Genomic DNA, 21,344 nt, shown 5'->3' with positions numbered 1-21,344 from the left:
GGTGACTGCACTATTCAAGTTTACCCTCTGATGCAATAAACCTCACGTGGGACAATGGCTTTAGGATACATGCATACCCTGGGATAAATAAGTGAGCACTCTATTCTCCAAAACAGAAGGTTTCAAAGCAGTTATGATAATTGTTTGTTACTAGAACCCACTTAAAAAGGAATTGTCAACAGGATAACGGCCGATTAGATTAAACATATACCAGGGCTCTTCAAACCTGGCCCTTTTATGACTTGTGGACTTCAACTCCCAGAATTCAGCATGCCTGGCTGAGGAATTCTTGGAGTTGAAGTCCACATGTCATAAAAGGGCCAAGTTTGAAGAGCCCTGTATTATAGCAACAGAGCCGTGGAATAGTAATCAAAACCTTTAGTACTTAGCAGCTGCACTGATTCTCAGTTGTGACATGTTCAAGGCAAAATGCAAATTACTAGTTTTATTGGACATACAAAGCAAACATAAGACAGTAGAGAACACATTAAGAGGTACAAGTGATCTAACCATCATCATTATAAAGTCATGCACCCAGGTATACAGAGAGTCTCCCCTGAATTGGGTAGAAATAATATATAGAATTCTAGGGAGAAATTGAAGTTTGTAACTTTATATTTCATTCTTTTATCCATGTCAATTTCTTCTCCATTTTGACAATTCAAGTTGTTTTTCTTTTCTGTGATAAGTCCCTTTCCCCTTTCTGCTCCCCATTTCTCTTTCTTCTCCCCCCTTTTCTTTCCCTTTTCCTTTTCCCCTTTTGTCTTCCCTTCCCTTCCCTTTCCGCAATATAATTGTTTGACAGAATATATTTTTAGCAAACTATTGCTTTAGCAACAGATCATGGAAACAAAAAGCAACAGCTAACGTGGCTGTCCAAGCACTTTGCACATTGGTTTTTGGAATGTATTAATAATGGCCAGGGTTGAATAAACTAGATGATCTTTGTTTAACATTTAATACTGCTTGTTATTATTATCTTGGATAGATGCTATCTTTTTATAGATATAGAAGTCTCCCTGTCTTCTCCCTCTCTTTTTCATCTTTGCAGTGCCTAGAAGAAATTAGGTTATTTCTATAGTAAATTAAGGGACGCGGTGGCACAGTGGGTTAGGACGCTGAGCTTGTCAATCAGAAGGTCGGCAGTTTGGCAGGTCGAATCCCGAGTGCCGCGTAGCAGAGTGAGCGCCTGTTACTCGTCCCAGCTTCTGCCAACCTAGCAGTTCGAAAGCACGTAAAAATGCAGGTAGAAAAATAGGGACCACTACGGTGGGAAGGTAACAGCGTTCTGTGCGCCTTTGGCATCTAGTCATGTCGGCCACATGACCATGGAGACGTCCTCGGACAAGCGCTGGCTCTTCGGCTTTGAAACGGAGATGAGCACCGGCCCCTAGAGTTGGAAACGACTAGCACGCATGTGCGGGGGCACCTTTACCTTTACCTATAGTAAATTAATTTTGTAATTCTCAAATAGTTCCTAAAAATTACTAATATCGATTGTAGAAAATTTAATCAGATGTTTGGTTTTTAAAAACTTCTTTAAAAATATGGCTATAGTAAGAATACAGTTGTAGTTGGAGGTGTGCAGCCAGTTTGTAACTTTAACTTTTTTGAATGGGAACTGGCAGGGAACTGACAAGCTTCCCACTAAAAAATGAAAGGTTAAATACATGGAATAGAAATACATAGTTTTAAATGGGTTATGTTTGGTTCTAAATATGTTAGACAATGGGAGGTTTTTTTGGTTGGCAAGATTTGATTGGCAAGAATTAAGATTAATGAGAATTATAATAGTTAATTGAGAAGCATTTTGAGATAGTTTTTATGTCAGGGCTTTTCAACCTTTTCACCCATTGTACCACATCTAGGATATGGTAACATCCGAGTACCACCAGTTGCTTAGCCAGATATCAAAAACTTGACCAAAAAAAAAAAGGAAAAAAGTGATGAAGTACAGGTAGTCCTCGACTTACAACAGTTCACTTAGTGACTGTTCGAAGTTACAGTTGCACTGAAAAAAGTGCCCCCCAAGCCACAGCCGAGCAAGACGCCTGCCTGCCCAGTGGCGCTCTTCCTCCTGTCCGAGGTTTTCATTGTTGTGAGCATTTCTGTTGAGGATTGGCAGCGGGGGTGGGGTGGGGGGTGTTTGGTTTTTATTCGCCCCATCTGCTAGGCGGTTGCAGCAAGTTTTGGTCACTTCACATGACCCTGGGACATTGTGACCATCATAAATATGAATCAGTTGCCAAGCATCTGAATGTAAATCACAAGACCCTGGAGATGCTGCAACATTCCAGCTGATTGGCGCTTCTTCAGGGCTCAACAGAAGTGCCAGGATCAGCGCTGAGCCCCAGCAGGAGCCTGGTGCTGATCCTGGTTCTTCCGCTGAGCCCTGACAGCCCTGCAGCTCCAGCCATCTCTCGCTCAGGCTTGTGTGATGCTGCCACTGGTTCAGCTCATTCCCCTCCCCCGCTACCACTTTTCTAGGATGGTCGCGTACCACCTGCCAGGTGCCAATGTACCACAGGTGGTACCCGTACCACTGGTTGAAAAGCCCTGTTCTATGTAACTGGGAGAAGTAGACAGATCACTGTTATTATGAGTCAGTTGATACAGTGAGGGATACCAGGCAAAACATAGGCTCAATATTATGCTGTCAATTCCTACTTCCACTTGGTGGATCCAACCTTGTATCCTGTATCTTTTTGTCAAGTTGCTGGTGACCTTAGCCTTAGATTTTTGATCAACAATGCAGACTTCTGGTGGAGGTATGACAAACTGAAATTGGCTCTTCAAAAGCGGAGCCAATGGCCTCAGCCAAGACCATGGAACTGTTAAGCAGACTGGTTCCTGGGAACAACTCTGGAAAGGGAGAGAATAGGAATTCACACACACATGTGCTTGGATGGTGCTAGCCATGAGGAGATGCAAGACGATAGTTTTCCTCAAGTTTGAGCACTAGAAAAAATGAAATTAGCCATCTTGCAACTCTGGCAAGGACTTTTAAAGGACACTAACTGTCCAACAGACACTTAATTTGGATAGTCTGTAACAGGCATTTCATGGATCCAGATAGTTTGCTGTGGGGAATTTCCAAGTGACTTGGCAAGAAATTCTATTGATTGCCTCGTAGCAACTGTCAACAGGCGAGAACTTGGCTTCTCTCTGTGGAAATGGAGCAGCATTCTGTTCTCTAGTTGCCAAAATTCAGTAATCATAATCGTTATGAATTTAAAAACATGGCACAGTGTAAACTTTGACTTTAAGGGACATAATGCAATTTTTAAATAGCGTTCATTGAGTTTGAGTTAAATTGAAGCCTTTGATTTTCAAAAAATCATGACAGCGCTGTTGTTTAATAAAAGAAGAACTCTCTTAATTATTTTATTTACTGTATATACATTAAAATTTTAATTTAACTCTCACTACTTCAATAGTTTGGCTTAAAAGCCATTTTAATGAATTGCTATAAAGCTTAAATTGATTCTGTGGAAATGATACCTTTTTTAAAACCAGCAATTTTTAAGAAAATTGATTCCCTCCCCCATGTTATGGTAGGATTGAGCATTTCACAAGGCTCACACAGTCCCTAGCATGCCTTGATGCTCCATTAAGTGTCCTCTTGCCATGGAAATTTATAATGTGTATGAACTAACCATTTGTCTGAAATGATATAAGGTGTCCTGCTTGAGCAGGGTGTTGGACTAGAAAACCTCCAAGGTTCCTTCCAACTCTGTTATTCTGTTACATTACTAAATTGGCATTATTAATAAAAATAATTGTATTTACATTTCCAGTGAGGGCAAAATATATTGCATCTGTTCTCTTTTGCTGGGCAGAAAATGCAGGTTCGTAACCTGTCACTGTCAGGTTCCCAATTGGAGCTTGGCAGTAAATCACAGATTTTCCATCACTTCACATTTAACTTGTCAGCTTCATGTGGATAAATCTTAATCAACTTCCATAAATCATATTGTTGACCTCTTTTTACTAATAAGGAACAAAGGAGAATATGATTGTAGACTTTTAAAGCTTTGTAGTCTCAAAGTGGCATTAGAATGATTTTGAGAATGGATCAATGAAGCATGTAAAACTTTCTCCTTGGAAATTAGCCAATATGGTGCATTCAACAGAAACTAAATACTTATTTTCCAGGGCTCACAAGAGCAGTTTATAAAAGAAGAAATGCTCAGATACATCAGATACTAGCTCTATGTATAGTCTTCTAAATGTCAGTAATCCAAATGTCAGTTCAGTGCTAAGTGAAAGCTATGAAAGGCAGAAGATTAGCATGAAAAAAGCACTTTATAGTCAATTATTTTCATGACCTTCTAAACTGCTGTTCTGATATTGTGGCAATTTACCATATGTTTTGCAGATTAGCAATTTACCATATGTTTTGCAGATTAGTTGGTTATTTGTTTCTTTCCAGTTCCTTTGTTCTAATTGCTTTTGCTCCCTCACATTTTGGTGATCCATTGTCTAGTAGAGACTTTAGATTACCATGATGGGTTCTGATTTCATATTTGTGTTTATATCGTTGGTTAATCCTGACTACTGACCTTCCCTTGATAAACAGCACCACCCTACTTCCATATAACAATCAACACTTCAAAGCTAAGGAAAGTCATTGGTATTCTAATCTGAGCACACCCTGCTTAGTTACCACAGTTATTAGAATGGGTGGGACTCTGAATATGTCATGCTTTAGCTGCAGGAGGATGGAACTAGAACTAGTATTGAAATTAATGAATCCCTATAAGATGTCATGGGAAGTGAAGGATAATTGTTGAAAATGAACTTTATTATTTATTTATTACATTTCTATGTTGCCTATCTTCTCTACAAGGTGATACCTGAACTTGTGTAAATGTGCTGTAGGCAATTTGTAGAATTCTTTGGCCATCTACAGAGCCTTGGTGGAGCAGTGGGCTAATGCCTCCTTAAGTAACACCAGCTGCCTGCAATTAGTGCAGGTTCGCATCCCACCAGGCTCAAGGTTGACTCAGCTTTCCATCCTTCCGAGGTAGGTAAAATGAGGACCCAGATTGTTGGGGGCAATTAAGCTGACTTTGTAATAATGCCGCTTGGGGGGGTTGAAAGCCCTAACAAGCAGGCATATACATAGAATGAAGGCTACTACTGCTAAGCTTGTAAGCCGCCCTGAGTCTTCAGAGAAGGGCGGGATATAAATGGAATTAAAATAAAATAAATAAAAAATCTTTCATGATTTGCAGAGAGGAGATCTAGAAAAGACTAAAATGGGCAATGTAGTCTTTTAGAATTTCAGAGGTCAGATAATCCATGCAAGGCTGGGCTTTTATTTTTAAGTATAGATTGTGGTTAATTGTGGTTAATTGTGGTTGTGTTAATTGTGGTTAATTGTGGTTAATTGTGGTTGTGTTTTAGTTTTATCTGTTTCATGCCACAAATTTTGGTAACTAAATTGCCAGTGCCAAAATAATTCTTGGTCATAGAATATACTGTGCATTAGCACAGCGATAGAGACCAGCCTTGTAATGTAAGAGTATTGCTATTTACTACAACCAAGTAAGTTCTTTGCTTTGTCACAAGATAAAGCAGCCATTAATTACTTAATCTATTATTTGGCTCTGTTATATAGAACCTGCCGAATTCAGAATTTGAATTTGGAATTTTACTACAAAAATCTTAAAAAATAATGCCTTGTTCATCTATCATTTATCTATCTGTCTATTATCTATCTAATTTTTATGCTGTGCATCCCCTTGCTGACTTTGGGTGGATTACATATTTAGGCAAACTACTATGATTGGCCCACTGCTGAAAGTGATTGTCAATACATTCATATTCACAGGTGTATTTTGTTCCTCTAGCATTAATTTGTAGCAATTAATAGCAGATATTACCATCAAAGTAGTGTTAACTGGTAATGGAATGTATAAAGGTTTAATCTGAGTTAATAGCTAATGTCTTTATTGATTTGACTTTGATGTGTGGCTTTAGGAGAACCTGTTTTTTTTTTACCTGTCTGATTTTATGATATGTCAGTAAATATCATGCTCCTTGACAACTGCAAATACGTTGACTGCTCTGGTTTGTACCTTGTTACCTGTTGAATGATACAAATGCAGAGAGCGAACATATACTATTCATAGGAAGACATTTATTTAACAGTATATAACATTATCACTGGTCTTAATGCACACACATACACGCACATATAGATACATACTGTGCATGTCGTATATATTGTATATAATACGCATATATATTATATTGTGCTACATATAGTACCTGATTCCTGATACAATTTTCACAAATCTCATTTGATTTGCTTAATACATATCACACTAATAGGATATTTATTCTGTTTATTCAACAACTGCAAAGCCACAGTAGAGAATATATCTTAAATTCCAATAATCTGCTAACATAACTATCAAAAGAATGATATTTGATAAATAATGCATCTAAAATCAGCTCAGTTCCTGCTCTGCCAAGAGTCAAACACTACTTTTTCACCCCAGAGTTAACAAAATATTTGCTTCCACTAGATCATTCTAATTAATGTGTCAATGTTTTAAATGATACACTAAATAACTTCATGAAACACCAACATCACCCACACTTTCTCTCTAACAACGGTCTAGAGAAATCACAACATGGCCAATAGAAAATATGGGATAACAACATTATATATCAGCATTTAATTGCTAGTTGCTTTGTTAGTATTTTTGGTCAACATTAGGAACAATTTTGAATGAATTGATATTCATTCTGAATGTGTTTTTCAGTTATTAACCTCAGCTCATTATTTTATTATAAGACAAAGGAATAACATTTGTTTGGTCTTTCTCAGTCTCACTGGATTTATATTTTAGCATTTACTGCAATTGTTCTGGTACTGCAGTCAGCACAAATCTGTTCCTTATTATGAGTATTGTATGATATCTCTTTGGGGCAGACTGACCTCTACAGATAGCATGGAGCACAAAGAAGATTTTGCTCAGCTGACTCATTGTCTTTTCTAATTGTAGGCAATTATAGATGAAATAATACTCGAATGAACTTTTCAGTTTTATTTTTGATTAATGGAATAAAATATTGCATATGATCTAATGTTAGATCAGGTAAATAAAAAACAAGATCTGTGTTGTTTTTACTTTGAAATGAATAAATAAGCATGTTTAGAAAACGAATGGCCATAAATATAAATAAGTGATATTGCTGGAAAAATGATAGTAAACAGTGCTAATTTAAAATTATAGAGGAATTAGAATTTTTTTAGAAAGGAATGACATTCAGGCTATAAGAATTTTCTCTAACAACCATGGTAACATTTTTGAAGAATGTGAATTTGATATGAATAGGAGAATACCAGAGAAAGCAGTGTGCAACAACATGCATTTCCTTTGAAATTTATTCTTCTTGGGATAAAAAGATGATTTTTGTAGTTTTTGGCATTTTAAGTAATTTGTATATACAAACCAAATAAAATAGTTGATGAAGTAATTCTGATCATGGTAATGTAAGAGGTCCTCCCCCAAAGTATTAATTTTAATTATATTTCAGTTGTAATATTTATTTGCAATAACTGTATTTAAATTCAGTACTGTTTACAGTTAAAAAGGCAAGACCATTCTTAAAAATATTCAATGTAAGACATTTCCACCTCTTATAAAAATCATTAGAAAAATCTGTTTTGTTTTGATTTTATTCAACTTTTATTCAATTCTCTAATGGCATATTAGATACAAGCAAGCAAATTAATATATCTGCAGCCTGTTCAACCAATGACTTTTATGAGCATTTCTTTTGAACTTGCTGATTTGAAGAAATAATTCTTGGAAGATAAATTGCTCACAAGTTATTTTTCTTAACATAGCCATGTTTTAGTGCAAAATAATTTCATTGAAAGAAAAGGTAGATTAAATAATATAATGTTCATAAATTAAAGCAAATAAATAATTGTGTTAATGACACCGCCATTTAATATGCTATGACCAAACTACTGGCTTATTGGACACAATTCAGCTCAAACAGTTCAGTTTCATGTATTTTTGCTGAATTTAGAAGACTTTACTCAGTTTTATAATTATTAACATTATATCTCCTGCTTTAAGAAAATAGTTGCTCTGCATCAGTTATCTATTGTGGTCACCTCCATTGGTGCTCTTATCCTTACGCTAGGTAGGATAAAAGAGACACATCCCCTCATACAGAAATGTGTTGCATGTCTAAATTGAGGGGAAAAAAGAATTTTAATAATCCACCTCTTGACTGATTAGCATAAAGATGGTTAGCAGAATATTCAGCCTCCCCTCCTTTTCTATAGGAGATAAATCAATCACATGGATGATGAGATTTAAAAATATTTTTAAAAGAAGAGAAAGTGTAAAAAAATGTTATAATTCAAATTATTTAAATGCAAACTTTCAGTGTAGAAGAAGATAATTATACGGTTGTCTAGTTTATGATAATGCAAGAAATGCAAGACTGCCTTGCCTTGACACTCTTTGTGGTATAAGATGGAAAAAAGGAGAAAAATTATCAGACTTTCTAGATTATATTGTTATATATTTTTATTCATTCCTTCAGAAACAAAAGGCTTCCTGAAGCAAATGTTCTTCGATTATTTTTCCAGCTTCTTGGACTTCCCAAAAGTTAATCAGGGGTTCAAGGGACATAGGAAAACCTTGCTCTTTTCTAGGGTTTCCCTTATCTTCTGCCTGCAAAAGGCCACATTTTTTTAATCTCTAATAAGAGTTCAGGCTTGACTCTGTATGTGAGCAAGAATCATTTCTTGTTCACAGGGAAGTGAGTTGTGGGTCTAAAAGTGTAATCTCCATATTGCATGCTAACTACATTCAATATACTGGTATTCAGTGAAAATGTTGATTTGTCAAATATCAAAGAATTGGGTTTCACGTGGTGTAATCCTTTGCATAATGACTTTATTGTACAAATGATACAAATCCTTGTGATACCTTTTTCTTCAGTTAGAATTACCTAGAATCATAGGGCTGGAAGGGACCTTGGAGGTCTTCTAGTCCAACACCTTAATCAAAGCAGGAGATCTTATTTCATCCTGGACAAATGGCTGTCCAAACTGTGATGGAGTACTAATAACTCCAGGTGGCAAGCTCTTCCATTGATTAATTGTTCTTACTGTCAGAAAAATTCTCCTTAGTTCCAGATTAGATCTCCCCTTAATGAAGTTCTACCCATTGCTTCTTGCCCTACCCTCAGATGCTTTGGAGAATAACTTGACCCCTCTTCTCTGTAACTACCCCTCAAGTATTGGTAGACAGTTATCCTGTCACCCCCATTCCATCTCTTCGTTAAGCTAGACTTACCTAATTCTCTTAACCATTCCTCATATGATTTAGCCTCCAGATCTTTTATTATCCTTGTTACTCTTCTCTGCACCAAAAAAGATGTTGAGACTCAAGAAAGAGTACAGAGAAGAGCAACAAAGTTGATTAGGGGACTGGAGGCTAAAACATATAAGGAACAGTTGCTGGAATTGGGTATGTCTAGTTTAATGAAGAGAAGGACGAGGGGGGACATGATAGCAGTGTTCCAATATCTCAGGAGTTGTCACAAAGAAGAGGGAGTCAAGCTATTTTCCAAAGCACTCGAAGGCAGGACAAGAAGCAATAGATGGAAACTAATCAAAGAGAGAAGCAACCTAGAACTAAGGAGAAATTTCCTAAATTTCTCACATTAGTAGATCTATCATCACTATGTCTTTTTTCTTGTTCCTTACATATTGTAAGGACCTTTTCTGGCATTTGTTGCAAGTCTTAGTTGATTCTGAGCCTTAGCTTTTCTGATTCCATCCCAGCAATTTCGGGCTATTTGCTTATATTCTGCTTTACTTATATATTCCTGTTTTCATTTTTTATACATTATTCATTTTTGTCAGAGAGCTCTGGTATCTTTTGTTTATCTTTCTCTGTGGTATTGTATTTGTTTATGTCTTCAGTATTTCATTTTTCAGAGGCTGTCATGGATCCTGAACTATTTTTTCTTCTTAGTTTGATAAAATCTAAGACACTGATCTAACTTTGTTCAGTCATTTATGCCTGCATTATGGTGACATAGTCACTGTCCCCAAAAGTTCCTCCAATTTCCACTCCCTCAACCACTTCATCCCTATTAATTAGGATTTCTGTTAAGATATTTCTGAGTAATGAACATTCTCTTTCTCAAATTAATCTATTGAAATATGATTTTACTGTTCCTTGTGCATGTAATGTATTAAAGATTATACTGACAAAATATTTAGGAGCTGTTGTGACACAGTGGTTAGAATGCTAATTGCAGGCTAACTCTGCCCACTGCCAGGAGTCAATCCAGTCCAGCTCAAGGTCAACTCAGCCTTCCATCCTTCTGAGGATGGAAAAATGGTAAAATGAGGACCCATATTTGTGGAGGCAATATGCTGACATTTGTAAACGGTTCAGAAAGTGCAGTAAAGCACTATGAAGTGGTATATAAGTCTTAAGTGCTGTGGATATTGCTATTTATATATTCAAAAGTACATTGCACCTTCTTAGTAAAAACCTTGTCGTTACTATGGTACTTATTTCCGAATAAATGTTGTCACTTTTATACTACGCAATTATATACAATTAGTTGCTCTAATTTTTGTTTACAGTAGATAGATTCAGCCCAAAATTAAGTCCTTTCAAATCCCATTCATTTTAGTGGGAAAGATTTGTACTGAACTCTCCCATAAGAAAAGCTTGAGTGATATATGATTTGTGTTAGTTAAGGATAATGTAAGTGTTTTTAAAGCTATTTTAAAGCTACTTTTACATTGTGAAGTATTGATGCATGCAGTTATATTACATATTGATTCAATTAATCAACAAGAGCAGTACTGTAAATTACAAAACATTAAAAGTACTATGCGGAAGAAAGCATGCAGGATTCAAATTTAAACTGGTAGTTTAAAAGCTCTCTCATATTAATATGAAACCAGTGACCCTTCAGGTGTAACTATCTATAGCCAGGATACTGACCTATTCAATTTGCATTACCATTTTTTTAAAAAAAATCTCTGCAGACACCACTTTATCTGGTAAACCATGGGGAAAATGGACCAATTCGATGCAATCGATGCAAAGCTTACATGTGCCCCTTCATGCAGTTCACTGAGGGAGGAAGAAAATATCAGTGTGGATTTTGTAGCTGTGTGAATGATGGTAAGTAGCATTGGTTTTCTGGTTGTCATTTTTGAAATTATAGAAAACTCATTCCCCAAAGAAATTTTAAAATAGTTAATTAAAAAGAAGACACCTAGAACACTTTTCTTTCACTCTATTCCAAATGGAAATAGTGTTTCTTAAAAAATGTGTCAATTATATGGAAATCTCATCTAGCGTCGATGAATTTGTGTATCTCAGTTCTGTTTCCAGAGATAATGCTGAAGAGCAAGTTCAGTTGTCTTTTGAATAAAGCTATGGCTTGCAAATTATGACTATTTCTGATTTTTGCAATTGTCTTTAAAATGGAGCATCCCTGACCAAAGAACTACTTTTGCATTTATTATTTCTTCAAATGTAGGCTGGATAATTTATTTCAGGGATTCTTAATTTGGATTCATGAACTGAGTACAGGGTTGGATATGATGACATAATTGGCCCTTTCCAACTCTGTGGTTCCAGAGAATGAAGGAAAGATCAATTAAAAAAGACCAAAGGAAATGAAGATTAGATGTGCATGTTAATCTTCTACTCAAAAAAGGGCCATTGGAAAACTCTGCTGAACTTTTTCAGTTTCTGCCCTATTCTCTTCTCCGCGTCTTTATATTTCTATTCCAATAAGAAAATACACATTACAGTCAAATCTTACGCCAAATTTTCCAAAAGTGTATGTACAGTATACTTGTGGATTACCACAAGACATGTAGGTATAAAATTGCAATCCTGAAGTAAGAATCTGTATCCTGCCAGGCTGAATTGGTATTTTGCTTGAACATTTCACTTCATATTAACTGAAATTTTGAATTTGTCCATTGAAAAGATTCCAGCATTGCCTGATTAAAGGTAGACTTCTCAAGGTCTTGTATTAATCTGGCAGTTGAAAATGTGCAATAGACTCACTCAGCCTTTGCTCTAGGAATTATGTGGAAATATTTCATATTGAAAAGACAAAACACAAAACAGCTTGTTTGTTGTTTTCTATGAGATTAGAACAACCTTTAAAGATAAGCTAGAAATGTTTGTAGCTGCTTCTATATAACAAGCAGAATGTTCCATTTTGACATGCATAGAAAAGATTCAAAGGCTTTCCCTAAGATATATAGATACTTGTACTGGGTATGCTTAACAAAGAATAGCAAGAACAGTTAATCTTTTTTTTTAGAAAAGTACTTGAATTTTTCTATAAGATCACTTCTGTAAAATAATAGTTGTGAATTTTATACTCTGTGTACATTTCATTAAATAGGTAAGCAGAGAAGGAAAGGTATTATTATAATTAAATCAAACTATTTTCTATATAGATTTAAATACATTTTTGAACCATTTAGAAAAATAAATATTAAGGACTTTGCCTCACTTTATATCAGAGGACTACTATGGTTAAAACATCAATTAATTTTACTATGACTGGAGTTGCTTTGAACAGTAGATGCCATGCCATATTTGTCCAAGTACAACTGCATGTGACTCATAAATACAAGTTTCTGAGCTTCTGGCTAAGTCCCAAGGCTTTGCCAGAATGCCTTTTTCAAGATGCTTGCATTTAGTTGGATTTCCTCAGCTGGATCAAAGTGCCACAGAGCTTTCCCTAATACAGTAATCTTTTCAGCTGTGAAACATGAACCTTAAAAGACTTATGCCAACTCTTATTTGCCTCAAAGCTTAATCTCTGGAAAGAAAGGGGAGGCAGTTGGCTGCTGGGACTGTTTATTCAGCAGAAAGTTCTCACAAATGTATATAACAGTGAGCTATCAAACATGCCATTTACAACCAGAGTTGTTTGCATGCCTGCAATATTCTTTTTGTTATGCTGTGATTTTCATCATAAGCAGGAGAACAAGCCTTTTCATTTTCTCCGATCTTGTGGAGAAAATGGTGGCCATAGTAAAATAATAGTGAGTTTAGTTCCTCCCACTCAACAGCTAACGAGAGAGATACAAGTGATACATTTGTACTCCAAAGTATGATTCTGACTTAAATCTGAAACTTTGTGCAAAGTATTTGCTGGGTTCATAACAGAAAGACAGAGTGTGCACTAATGTGTATTTTATGAATGTTGAAGGAGGTCAGATGGTTCTAAGTCAGACATGTCAAACACAAGGCCCGGGGAGGGGGCAGATCCGGCCCGCGAAGTAGTTTCATGCAGCCTGCGAAGCCATCCTGGAAACAGTGAGGGAACAGCCCTCACTGCCTTGGCCCTGGCCCAGAGACCCTCCTTCTGCCAGAGACCCTCAGATCTGTCCCACTCCTGCCCAGGCCCCCATAGGCACCCTTGATGCGAACGATGTAGAGCTGGCCATGCCCACCCAGTAGGCCATACACACTCTAGCCACACCCACCCAGTAGGCCACACCCACCCAGGTCATACCCACCCGGCCCCCTGAAGGCAACTGCAATGCTGATGCGGCCCTCAATGAAATTGAGTTTGACACCCCTGTTCTAAGTGAACAGTGAGATCTGAGAGCCACTGCATTTTCACAGCCATTATTTATCTGTGTTATTTACACATATGAAATAATACAGTGTAAGACGAATTGTTCCACTATATTTTTTGCATCTTGGCGGGTGTGCTGATTTTTTTTACAGTTGCTGTCTACTGCCAGGAAGCTGCTTTTCCTCAAGGACAGATCTAAGGAATGCCCTTTTTCTTTTCAAGTCTTTAAACTCTAATTGCACCAGATAAGCAAAAATGTAGAGGCAGCCCCTTTTTGCTTTTCCCACAGTGAACAAAAATCTCTTGGGTTCTTTTGAGGTGCAGGATCAGTCCTTTTCCAATACCTTTATTGACAATTCTAGCTCTCCCCAGTTCTTTTCTTCTTCCCTCCTTTTGCCCTTTAGCATATTCTAAAGGGAATGCAATTACCATATTGAAAGCTACTGCAATGGCTATTGTAAGTGTGTAACATGCAAATGCTGACATGGTCAGCAAGAAACTTCATGTAAGTGGTCAGAGGAAAAACAGTATAAAATGAAGTAACATCAAAGATATGGGTTTGCTTGTGTAATGTGTACCTCAGTGGACAGACAGCATATTGACAGACTGAAACTCTCAAATCCTAAAACTATAAGTTGTGTGATTAGGTTGACAGAAAGAATATGGATGAGACAAGTAAAAGAAATTTCTTTAAGGGGGATATATTTGGTTGGAAATGTGAACTTGTATTAGAAGAGGTTTCATCATCGCCAACAACTGCTGTAAAGCAAAACCAATACAAAGAATTCCATCCCTTGCAACACTGCTCCTTTCATGTAAAATCTATTGCTCGTCAGGTATTATCACTTTCAGAAGAATATTTCAAGATTTTATGTGGTTATTTCTGTTGAACTAAAAGAGAAAGTAATCCCCCCCTCTTTTTTTAGTTCCTCCATTTTATTTTCAACATCTGGATCACATTGGTAGAAGAATAGACCACTATGAAAGACCAGAGCTATCACTTGGATCGTATGAATATGTTGCTACTTTAGATTATTGCAAGGTAAGTCTGATTCAGCATGGAAAAAAATGTGACATGTGCTAAATCAGGGAGATTTACAGATTATATCTGTAGAAAGAGTGCAGCCTTACTTCTTTCTTTAAATTAAAATCTACACCCAGAGCAATATAAAATACAATCCAAATAAAAATAAATAAGGTAAATTATGTTAATATAATACAATTTTCCTATTTTTCCCTAAGAAATTTCTTTTGAGGAAAAAATCCATATTTTTTAGTTTTTTACAGCTGTATAATTAACCTGCTCATGTTACATGCTTAATATGATTGCCAAATTGTTTCTTTTAGGTTTTTTTTGTATTTGCACAGAACATTATTATAAATTGACTCACTTTACAGAGCACCCGAAGTCTCATAAAATAAACCTAATTGGGCTTAAAACTAACCAGGTTTATCCATTTTTTTATTGAATATAGCCACTATACCTGTAACCTGATAACCTGGTAAGCTCAGTTCCCCCATTGATTTGTCTTAGAATCTCTGATGTTTCAAAGCACATCTGTAAAGGGTCTGGTTCTTCATTTTGACCACATGAGTCAAAAAGTTAATATGAGCAAACTGTGTGATGTGGCTGCTAAGAGTCAAATGCTATGTTGGGTGCTGTAAAAAGGGCCATATGATCAAGATCAATGTAAATGATTGTTCCGCTCTGCTCAGCATTCAGTTCTGGGCACCTCAGTTCAGATAGGACTGTGTCTAGTTGGAGAAAGTATAGAGTAGGGCTACTAAGATAGTGAAGAATCTAGAAAAAAAGCCATTGAAATGCCAGTTCGAAAGTATATGGCAATAGCTATATTGTTTGATAGTGCCACCTCACACTGATGTGAAGATTTGGATTTTTAGAATGATTTCAAAGAGGGGTGGCATTGAGCCCCCCCCGAAGTTTTATAATCCTGTGACAGTGTCTACTCAGCCTTAGCCTTAGACTAAAACCAACCCAGCCCATTAGGAAGAGATATAGAATAAGAGACAATAGATATAGAATAAGAGACAATATAGAATTATCAGTCAGTGGAACAGGCTGCCATATGAAGTGGAATGTTATCATTTGCTAGAAGTCTTCAAATAAATTCTGGATAGTTTTCTGTTAGAGATGCAGTAATGAATCCTCCCCTGAGCAAGGAGTGGATCAGATGACCTTTAAATTCTCCTCAACCTATCATTTTACAGTCTCTGTGTTGAATTTGCATGAATTTCTAGATAATCCTCATGGATAAAGCTTTGTAGGATTGTTTTTTTTGTCCAGTTTGTAAAAGTGTTCATAGTTGAGCTGAATGACCAATTGTCCATACTTCTTTTATAACTGATATTTCATGTTAAAAGCTCTCACTAGTGTAGAGCATTTATAATTTGAAGGAAGTTATTTGAATACTGCACCTCAATATCTGAGGTGTTTATTGATGACAAATATATAGAACTATTAATCATGATGATAAATAGGTAGAATTTAATATACAGATAGGTGCTTCATGATAGTGTTTGGGAATTGGTTAGAAAAGCTTTTAAAAATTCAGACCTTGTAAATTTCTGCAGTTCCCTTATTTCTCTGAGTGATGTGCTGACATCATTTTCTCTACAACTGAAAGGAGAAGAAACATCATTATTGTTAACATAATGGCTTATGTTGCAATTACTTGGAGTTGCATTCTTATTGCCTTGTTGTTTATTTTCAGCAATTAACCTATGAATGTAAAGACGAGCTTTATGAATTACTTAGGGCACAGGAAGTAGTTTTCATAAAGCATTCTACTCCTGCTAAGAGTTCAGGATCATTATTTAAAAGAGGAAATAAGGGAGTCTTTTCTAACTTTATATTTGACTTCCCAGAATAATCTCTGTTAGATTGGAGCAAAGGGAATGTTGTTTATCATTTTTATGTTTGTGGAGCAAAGATGACCTATGATTGCTTGCAGTGGATAGCTGATATCCTCAAGAGTTTCTCATAAATTGTCTTAATGCTGAGTGTTTTCTTCAGAGAAGACTTGACAAGCACATTTTTGCCTGCTTAAACTTTTGATTAATATTATTAGTACTTTAAGTTCATAAGGTACTTCATCATCCTGCTCTCAGAATGAAGTAAAATTGTAGAAGATGAGAACTTTTCACAACTCCAGAATGTAGGGAACATTTATACATGCACATATAGAACATACAAAAGTGAATAAATATATGAGAACATGCCACATGTAGGAGGAGGAATAGGAGATTTTATCATAAATGTATTTCCTTACCCTTTAGTCCCTTGTGCCTTGTAATTTAAACAAGGTGATATTAGGGAAGTGCAAAAGGAATGCAGTGAAAATTATATCCCTTTTAAGTAATCATGTATTCTATATCCCCATGTTACACATCATAGAGTTTATATTTTTTCACCTTGCACCATCATCTTGATGAAAATATCTTTTTCTTCTGCATTAGTCACCTGGCAGTCAAAGGATATGCCTGACTTTTAATGATGCCATAGTGCAGTTTGAAATGTTATGTGGTTAGATCATATTTTCATGCACTAGCTGCGTAATTATAAATTTCATGCCAAAGAAGAGTGTGAATAATAAATAAAAGGTAGATTATTGGTGGAAAATTAGTCCAACATATAGAACTTGGCTCTTATAATTTTGCAATACCTTCACTGAAATAAATCTTAATATCAGAAGAGAGTGAGCCTTAAATTAGCTATAAATACTATATGTAATAGTAATGGTAGTAGTAGTATAATAATAGTAATAGTAGTAATATAGCATTTGAAGTATTTCATGGTTTGAGAATGTTGGAAAAATAATCTCATTTGTCCTATTACTGTTGCTTTTTCTCCCCTTCTTCATAGAACAACAAGCCTCCTCAGCCACCAGCCTATATTTTTATGATTGATGTGTCATACAATAACATAAAAAGTGGACTTGTTAAGCTCATTTGTGAAGAACTAAAAACTGTACTGAACAGACTTCCAAAGTAAGAAAAAAGTGTAATAAATATTCAGCAAAATTAATAATATTTTAAATTTAGAAACAACTAAGGAGTAAAGGTCTTGATCAATGAATTATCTGTTTGCTTTCCTTCTGCATTCATTTTTGTAATGATGCACATCATGTTGTCCTCTTCAATCCCCTGCCCTCAGTTTCAAGATATTCAATATAATAAAAAACCCAAAATTGCTACATGTTTATAATTTGTTTGGTTTCCATCTCCCTCCCTCCCTCTTTCTCTCTCTTTGTTAAGCCAACTTAACAGGCTCAAGCTCGCCTTTGCCAAATCCAAAAAGCAAAGTAGCCTTGCAGCTGAATAGAGCTTGGGTGGGAAGCCAGCAGGAAAGTCCAGATCTAAAAGCAAATAACTTCCATATTATAAGCAAGAAAGCTGCATGTCCCTCCCCATAAAGCCATGAGGGGTTCGAGTCTGAATTAAGGAAATTTTACTACTGCTTTGTCAGTCAGAACATTGTTTAGAAGATAGTAAGATAAGTGGATTGAAGAAAGAAGTGCCTTGGGACTATTATAACAGTGATCCAGAATAGTTCCTAGAGGTACCAATGTTCATCTCTTTGGTGTCCACCAGGCTACTTATCCAATCTAACTTGTTTTTTTAAAGGTAGTTTTAATTAAAACAAAATAATTAAAAATACTTCTGAGGTATACTGTACATGATTTATATAATTACCTTTAGAAATAAAAACATTGGGTATCTGTAACCCAATGCTTGCTTTAAAGTAAGTCAGTGTTCTCCATAGCTGATTTATTCTTTCTAACTCAGACCCAGATTCTCCCTCATATATCTGTCTAGAAATGAATTCACTGAAAGATCCTATGCATATGTGTGGATGTAGTCTTTTATCTAATATGTTCAGTTAAAATCTAAATGTTTGGGTAAGATGAAATAACAGTGTGAAGAACTTCCTGCAACTGTGTTTTCCAAAACTATTTCTTTTCAAGAGAGGAGCAAGATGTTTCAGCAATTCGGGTTGGATTTGTCACTTATAATAAAATCCTTCACTTCTTCAATGTAAAAAGTACTCTTGCACAACCTCAAATGATGGTAGTCACTGACGTCAGTGAAGTGTTTGTACCTTTGTTGGATGGCTTCCTTGTCAACTTCCAAGAATCACAATCTGTTATAAATAAGTAAGCATATATTTTATACATTTTCCTCATATTAATATCTAAGTAGGGATTATATTTGTAAAAAATGCACTAGTTTTGAAAAGACTGATAATGGAAAAATGGATGTTAAAATTTATCATTAATTGAAGATAAATCCCATAATAGACAAGCTAGATTTTTATTATGGAAGTTGTAGTTTGAGAGCATAAGACTGGGGAAGGACTGTTTCTTTTGTCTAGTCCAATCTTTTGAACAATGATTTTTTCTTCCTTTCTCTAGCTTGCTGGACCAGATTCCTGAGATGTTTGGAGATACAAATGAGAGTGAGACAGTCTTTGCTCCTGTGATTCAAGCAGGCATGGAAGCACTCAAGGTTAGACCTCACTAAGTTATGAAAAGCTCTCCTTGAAAAATATTGATCATCATAATAGCTCCTGCAGTTTTCTGTCAGTAGAATTTTTTTACTATACCTGGAAGCAGCTTCATGCATGCTATTTTTCGTAATAGAAGTAAAAAAGTAAACATAAGTAAATGTTTAAAAATTATTTGAAAAGGGGTAAAATCTCAGTTGAGCACAGTTTCATCCCTGTAGTGCAGGGGTGTCAAACTGCCAGCCCATGGGCTGGATGCATCACGCCAAAACCACACCCACCCCATTGCCGGCAATTGGGAAAAAAGTCACGACATGTCACGACATGTTATGTGATGCTGTGAGTTTGATACCTGTGCTGTAGTGCATCCCTGTAGTATTTCTTGATGACAATACAGGAATTCCAGTCACGATAATTATTCGGGTTTCTTTCAACTATTCAGTCTAGCCTACAATCCTGATATTTTTGGGTGGTCTTCCATTGAGGTACCAACCAGGATTGATCCTCGTTAGCTTTTCAAAATTAGTCAAAGCTGGCTAGGCGTTGCCACATAGCTGGACAAACTACTCTAGAAAATCATAATAGTTTCACTTACGCATATACATTAGCATTCTCAGCATTCCAGTGCATACTTTTTATACTATTGTGCGTATTTCTGGTTGTGACACCTCAAAAAGTATAATGGAGCTGAAGAAGATGAAAAGGGTTGGAGTAATTTCCCTAAGAGGAAAGCTTGTAAAATTTGGAACTTTTTAGTCTAAGAAAGAAGCAAATAAGAGGAAACTTGACTGAGTGTACAAAAATTACGCAGGATATGGATAAAGTGACAAGGAGAAGCTATTTTCCTTTCTCAAAATACTAGAATCAGAGATCAGCCAATGAAATCCTGAAAAAATCAGGAGTGACATAAGGAAATCTTTTTTACCCAGTGTGTAATTAAACCTTGGAATTTGTTACTGTGAAACATGATGCTATCTACAAACTTAGCTGGCTTCAAAAAACGGGGTGGACCAATTCATAGAACTCATGGGATCATTAGCATTAGTCTTGATGACACCTTGACCACCTCTGAAGGCCATCTGCTGGGAGACTACTGGGTTTCCTTGTGCAGTTGATTGGCCACTGTAAAAACAGACTGCTGGACTTAATGGGATTTTAGGTCCAGTCCAACGGGGGATTACTTATCTTCTTATAATTCCCACACAAAATCTATAAAATATTCCATCTATCATTCTCTTCAGTTACATTCCACATTATCTCATCACTTTTATTTTTAACGCCATTTATATGCAGGAGGTCTCTTGTTTAGCTCCACCCATTTTGAAAACATTTTTTATTCATTTGACAACAGTGCTAAACTTCCTTTGCCCCTTTTAATGTGATCCATTTCTTGCTGTCTTTCACTGCAATATGTTCCACTGTCACTCTTTGAATACACATTATATGTTTTTCCCATGCTCATTTGCAGCAGTAGTCCCCTTATATTTTCTCATCTACAGACTCTGTTACCTAATTGTTCTACCAAGCACTAGATTTCCTACTACCCATTCGAGTAATTTTTTGCACCAGTCTAGGTAAAAGGTAAAGGTTCCCCCGCACATGCGTGCTAGTCGTTTCTGACTCTAGGGGGCGGTGCTTATCTCCGTTTCAAAGCCGAAGAGCCAGCGCTTGTCCGAAGACGTCTTCGTGGTCATGTGGCCGGCATGACTAGACGCCAAAGGCGCACAGAACGCTGTTACCACTCTAGTGCACTATAATTTTTTTATTTTACTCTTCCAAACAGTTTCCATATTATCTACATTCTAAAATTAAATTATCTCACTTCTTTTTATGGCTATTTTTTCTGAATAAGTGTAGCTTATTTTCAGAATAGAAATATATTCAGCATATTATTTTCATAAGTATGCTTTACCTATAAAGGCTCCAGATTAGTCTTTGCAGTCTCAAAGCTGGAAAGGATTTCTGAAGAACTGATCAAGACATTGTTCAGGTAGATGGAACAGTTTCCATATTATCTACATTCTAAAATTAAATTATCTCACTTCTTTTTATGGCTATTTTTTCTGAATAAGTGTAGCTTATTTTCAGAATAGAAATATATTCAGCATATTATTTTCATAAGTATGCTTTACCTATAAAGGCTCCAGATTAGTCTTTGCAGTCTCAAAGCTGGAAAGGATTTCTGAAGAAC

General features: G+C 36.1%; 1 protein-coding gene across 1 annotated transcript in view; it reads left to right on the top strand.

Moving 5' to 3' along the window:
- The window catches only part of SEC24D (SEC24 homolog D, COPII coat complex component), a 70,245-nt gene that overhangs the window by 27,019 nt on the left and 21,882 nt on the right, over nt 1-21,344 (top strand). Inside the window, exons 9-13 of the mRNA XM_083367359.1 lie at nt 11,057-11,195; nt 14,556-14,671; nt 17,513-17,637; nt 18,615-18,803; nt 19,062-19,155. Of these exons, the coding sequence (XP_083223485.1) occupies nt 11,057-11,195; nt 14,556-14,671; nt 17,513-17,637; nt 18,615-18,803; nt 19,062-19,155 (663 nt within the window). The remainder of the gene's footprint in view (nt 1-11,056; nt 11,196-14,555; nt 14,672-17,512; nt 17,638-18,614; nt 18,804-19,061; nt 19,156-21,344) is intronic.

Source organism: Vipera ursinii, assembly GCF_947247035.1.
Source record: "Vipera ursinii genome assembly, chromosome: 7".
NCBI classification, from domain to species: domain Eukaryota; kingdom Metazoa; phylum Chordata; class Lepidosauria; order Squamata; family Viperidae; genus Vipera; species Vipera ursinii.
Note: the sequence above shows the minus strand (reverse complement) of the source record. Positions and strands in the feature narration are given on the sequence as shown.